Source organism: Amblyomma mixtum, chromosome 8, assembly GCF_055824585.1.
Source record: "Amblyomma mixtum isolate Tamu chromosome 8, ASM5582458v1, whole genome shotgun sequence".
Taxonomy (NCBI): Eukaryota; Metazoa; Arthropoda; class Arachnida; order Ixodida; family Ixodidae; genus Amblyomma; species Amblyomma mixtum.
This window is the reverse complement of record NC_143019.1, coordinates 82,426,921-82,432,920: the sequence shown is the minus strand read 5'-3', so window position 1 is coordinate 82,432,920 and position 6,000 is coordinate 82,426,921. Positions and strand designations below refer to the sequence as shown.

The 6,000-nt window shown below is 37.6% G+C and overlaps 1 protein-coding gene across 1 annotated transcript in view; it reads right to left on the bottom strand.

The window, feature by feature from the left end:
* Window positions 1–360: 360 nt before the first annotated feature.
* The window catches only part of LOC149333220 (saccharopine dehydrogenase-like oxidoreductase), a 55,165-nt gene continuing 49,525 nt past the window's right edge, over window positions 361–6,000 (bottom strand). The window contains exon 12 of the mRNA XM_089557681.1: window positions 361–508. Within this exon, the coding sequence (XP_089413807.1) occupies window positions 361–508 (148 nt within the window). The remainder of the gene's footprint in view (window positions 509–6,000) is intronic.

Below are 6,000 nucleotides of genomic sequence, written 5' to 3'. Positions count from 1 at the left end.
CGATCCGGGCATGCGCAGTGACGGCTGACGGTAAGCGGTAGCGATAGCGGTACGCGCTATGTAAAAAGTAAATAAATTAATGAAAATAATAATAAATAATAAATAGTAAAGTAATACGTTTTTGCAAGTTAGATCTCATGTGTCACCTGTTTCTTCACTGTCCTCGACTGGTTGTGCGCCACAACTTTCGTACCAAAGATGGCAACTAGCAGGTGCGCTATGAACCACTCAGCTGACCTGTGGGTCCTCACCATCCAGGTGCTCAAGGGGTTCAATCAGGAATCGGATCAGCTTTCAATCTTTTATTGCAGCAACGGGAAAAGGCGTGCTTAGTGCCCGCGGCTGCTGCACGCACAATTGTCAGACAGGGTCGGCAAAAGCATCGGGTGCGGACTTGGTCATGGCGCCCTGCACATTTCCCTCCAGAGTCAGGTGGAAGCCTCGTTGCTGGACCCTCTCTATGAAGGAGGTTCCATCAATGACAACCCCTGGGCTAAGGACGCCGCCTCTGCAACGTCAAAAAAAACCACGTGCGCAGGTCAGACTTCAATTATATAGATATGTTGATCGACGACACGTGTTCAAGGCGGCTTAACCTCTTAATAAACTCTTACGCATGTTCAAACGCTATCACTATACCCACACGTAACACCCAGCATAGTTCCACTCTGATAGACTTGTGTATCACAAATGTACATCTCCCAAACTCGTCAGCCGGCGTTGTCTGTAGACATTAGTGACCATTCACCAATTTTTTTCTTCATACCGCACCATAATAGCATAAGTAGAAGGGGTGTTTATTATTACCGCCGCATAAATTCAAATTCACTGGAACATTTTCGCATCCTTATAGAAAATGTCAATTGGTTATCGGTAATAAATGAGTCAAACCCAAATGATGCTTACAATAAATTTTTTAGTTATTTTATTACGTGCTACGAAAGAGCTTTCCCTGTGCAAACAACGGCTAGCCAGCATAAAAAAGTAAGGAAACCATGGATAAATGTCACACTGTACAGGAAAATACAAGAGAGGAATAAAATGTTCCATTCATTTATAAAGAGTCGCGATGCGAGTGAACTTGTTCGCTACTAAAAATTTCGCAGTAAGGTTAATACGGAAATAAAAACGGCCAAACTTAAATACTATGAGGAACTATTTACGCGTAGTTTTAATGATCCCAGAAAAATTTGGCATGAAGTGAGAAACTTAACTGGTAAAAATGGGCAGGAACACACATTGAGTGTTACTCAAAATGACCATAGTCTGAATGTTAAAGATTCATTGGTAGCGCTGAATGAACATTTTATCAGTTGTGGAAATTACGTTTGCAGTCTCCATCAGCATACTCTTTCTACTGTCCCGCCAAGTGAAAGCGTGGTAAACTCGCTTATATTGTCCCCTACCTCTCCTCATGAAGTCAGCAAAATTATTGCTAAACTAAAGAATGATTCTGCCTCTGGTTTTGATGATATAAAAGCTGCCCCCATAAAACATGTATCCGACATTATTTCACCAGTTTTAACTCACATTATCAATTGTATGCTTGAGACGGGAATATTTCCCGAAAGCCTTAAGATAGCTAGAGTATGTCCTATTCATAAAGGTGGAAATGATAGCTCAGTAAATAATTTAAGGCCCATATCTGTCCTTCCAATTTTTTCAAAACTGTTCGAAACTATCATAAATTTAAGATTAATAAGCTTCATAGATAAATACAGTATAATGAGCGATGCTCAGTACGGTTTCCAGAAGAACAAATCATGTGAACTCGCACTACTCAACGTTAAGCAAGAAATAATAAAGAACATCGAAAATCGTTTATACACAATAGGCTTATTTCTAGATCTTCGTAAAGCATTCGACTCCGTTAATCATGACATTCTTTTATGTAAACTGCAGAGGTATGGAATACGGGGGAATGCGCACAAACTCTTAGAGAGCTACTTGACCAAACGGTATCAATATGTGTCTTTCAATAAACTGTCCTCGCCACGATCAGTAATTTTAAATGGTATCTCTCAAGGGTCGATACTGGGGCCTTTGTTATTTAATCTGTACATAAATGATCTTCCATTAATACCTTCTTCACCTCGAATAGTCATGTATGCAGATGACACAAACCTATTCTTTTCAAATGCGTCACTGCCTCACTTAGAAAAAACAGTAAATGATTACTTAGAAAACCTCTCTTACTGGTTGGACACAAATAAGTTACAGTTAAATGTAAGTAAAACCAAATATGTGATATTTAAACCTATATATAAACAGTCTTTTGCAAATATTGTAATATTATTTCGCAACACGCGACTGCATGAGGTGACAGTTCAAAAGTTCTTAGGCGTATGGTTTCAAAATGATATGTCCTGGAACACGCATGTGAATAAATTAGCTGCAGAGTTAGGAAAAACCGTGGGCTGTATGTATAAAATTGGTAAGCTCATTCCTTTGTGGTTGAAGAAAACATTGTATTCCTCTCTTTTCCTCTCCAAGTTATCATATTGTAGTCTAGTGTGGGGTACTACTACAGCTCATAACTATAACAAACTAACGATCCTCCAAAAAAAGGTGTTGCGAATATTTGAAATTTATCAAGAAAAACCATCTGATCTTCCAACAGACAAGCTATTTATTAAACATGAAATGCTTCCATCTGCGCAAATATATTATTTCAAGTTATTACAATACATTAAAAAACAATAAATTGTACCTCTCTGAAGCAAACCTCCAAGAATCAAAATACACCTTACGTAAACACACAAGAAGAATACCGCTCACTAGGACCAATTATGGCAGACAGATCTTACATTTCCAAGTTCCTTATTTGCTAAATTTCATGGGAGAAGAAATTGAATTCCAAAAACCGGAGTTTAAGAAATATGTCAACTCGTATTTGTTAAAAAAAAAACATTTCTTTTCTTCAATAAGACATTGTTTGCATTCATTAATTTTCGGTGTAATCAAGGTGTATATATATTATAAAATTACGGTGTGCTATGTGTCTGTAATCTATGTGTGTGTCTGTTTGCAATTACATGAGTTTTGCAGAGTGCCGAGATGTGCATTTAGCGTTTCTTTTTTTCCCTTAAATTCTACTAAGTGTTGTCTAATTCAGTATTTATATGTTCACTTTTATATGTTGAAATATTTATATGTTCAAATGTGTTTTTGTAATTGAGAGCTTTTTCCCTGTCTATCTTTTCTTTTTATTAAGTGTGCACTGAAATGCCGAATTGTGCTACCTGGGGCAGGAGCCTCTGTCAGGCTATGAGCCTTTAGCTCCCGCTCCTTTTTTCTCTGTTGTGAGAAAATGAAATGAAAGAAAGGAAGAAAGAAAGGAAGAAAGAAAGAGAGAAAGAAAGAAAGAAAGAAAGAAAGGAAGAAATAGAGAAAGGAAGAAAGAAAGAAAGAAAGAAAGAAAGAAAGAGAGAAAGAAAGAAGGAAAGAAAGGAAGAAAGAAAGAAAGAAAGAGAGAGAGAGAGAGAAAGAAAGAAAGAAAGAAAGAAAGAAAGAAAGAAAGAAAGAAAGAAAGAAAGAAAGAAAGAAAGAAAGAAAGAAAGAAAGAAAGAAAGAAAGAAAGAAAGAAAGAAAGAAAGAAAGAAAGAAAGAAAGAAAGAAAGAAAGAAATGAAGAAAGAAAGAAGAGAAGAAAGAAGAAAGGAAAGAAGAAGAAAGAAAGAAAGAAAGAAAGAAAGAAAGAAAGAAAGAAGAAAGAAAGAAAGAAAGAAAGAAAGAAAGAAAGAAAGAAAGAAGAAAGAAAGAAAGGAAGAAAGGAAGAAGAAAGGAAGAAAGAAAGAAAGAGAGAAAGAAAGAAAGAAAGAAAGAAAGAAAGAAAGAAAGAAAGAAAGAAAGAAAGAAAGAAAGAAAGAAAGAAAGAAAGAAAGAAGGAAAGAAAGAAAGAAAGAAAGAAAGAAAGAAAGAAAGAAAGAAAGAAAGAAAGAAAGAAAGGAAGAAAGAAGGAAAGAAAGGAAGAAAGAAAGAAAGATATGCGTCTTCCTGGTGGTGAAGATATCCGCCTTCCAATTGAGAACTTGCTTTGTGCAAATTTAATGTGCATCCTTCTAACTTTAAATAATCATCATTATTATCAGCCTCACTACGCTCACAGTAGGGCTGTAACAAAAGCGATACCTTTCAGAATGCGTTAGATTGCACACAAGAGGCGAAAGGTAATCTTGAGCGCTATCCCTGTAGGGTTCTATTCTTAAGTCCGAATCAACTTCTCGCTAGCTTTTTTTGCATATCAGTCACCTCCATTCGGACTGCTAGAGGCCTGAACCGCTTGAATCAGTGTAAGTATCTGCACATAAACGCCAACACTGTAGAGAGCAGCAATGAGCCGAATGCAGTGAAATTAGGTCAAACTTAGTGATTCATAGGCGCACGCTGTGCTTAAGGAAGACGACTTCAGCTCAACATAAAACGAGTTAAAATAAATACGAGGACAAAGACAGGTATGCACGAAATAGCTACTAGTTATTCTACCATGCTTTCTATCTACCACCTTCATTTTTTTCTCTTCGTTTTAATTTCTGTTTAAGTGTTGTTCCTTAAATACGACGCGTGACTTTCAAATAACGCAACTAGCCTCATCTGTTGCAAGGCTGACTGATTTGTGTGCTGGTCCAGGGTTACACCCAGCGAGGCCAGCGAACTTAGCTGAAAAGATCAGGTATTACAGTGTTTAAAATTGCACCGCGGTACAGCACTGCGCCTAAAGCAGTGATATAAATTTTTACTGCGGCCCTTCCAAATTCTAGGGTCATTTCGACTTAACGTGTCTCCGAATGCAATATCCGCATTCCCTTTATGCATGTATTTTATTGAGAAACCTTTCTTGAATTAGTCCTTTGCAGCCTAACATCTCTACCGGATGTCGCGGAGTTGTAGGGCCTCTCCCAGGATGCTTTCCTCGAGCGTTACCAACAAACTATAATTGCATATCAACCAGTCGTGTGCAAGTGCAAACTCGTAAATTCCTAGTGGAGTAAACCAGTTTCGACTTTGGCAGGCATAATGAAACCTTCCAGTTAGCGGCCCTCGCATTACTGCCTGTTCTTCTTGGTGCTACTTTTGCTTTTACTGCAAAAGTGGCATACATACACAACTTATCTTCATTTGAACTTATTTGCCGAGAAAACCTAGGCAAAAATCGACTATATGGCATCCCATGAGACCTTGTAAATTCCATGCCCGCAGCATAGTGAAGGTCAGTGAAAATATTTTGTCAAACGTTGCTTTCCCTCTTACTGGGGATAAGTATTGAAAGGCAAATATCAGACTTAGAGGCACTGACAAAACTACGTTCGCAATTGCATGAGAAGTGTGCAACGTATTCTGAAACTACACTTGAACGAAAAACATTCACACGATGCAAACGCCGAACAACCAGTGGATAAACTCACGATAGAAATAAAGCAAAAGACCGGCAGCAAACTGACGACAACTAAACATTAAACTTTCTCTAATTTTTGCCACAGTACCAGCAAGGCACATCTAAAAAACTGCGAAGAGTGTTAATATATCAGAGTGTGAAATAAAAACTGCAGAAATAAATTGCTTGATGTTCTAGCTGGTCCCCTCGCATATTTCTTCATTATTGACTTATCACTGCAGTTTGATTGTAGGTTGTAAAAAGCTTGTATCATCTCGTTTCTAGGAACGTACAGGTAGTTCGCAGACTCTTACGGAAGAAACTTGTAATGATCAAAGGCTTTTTTTTTTATAACTTGACATCAGCAGCAATGTTTCTTAATATTTCGATAAGTTTCCAATCAATCTGCTGCATTTGTTTTGCACAGGATAATATTTTTTCTAAATTACACTTGCCTGTGCTGTCCCAGACTAGACTGCAGTAGCATAAGCGGCAGAAAATCGTCATGGAACACACCTGCCACTTGAACAAAGCTGGCGAAATAAATTCTACCTCTTCATTAAACTGAGGATTTCAGAAATATTTGTTCACAGTTGAGAAATGAAATTTATCCAGCTTAAATTTCAC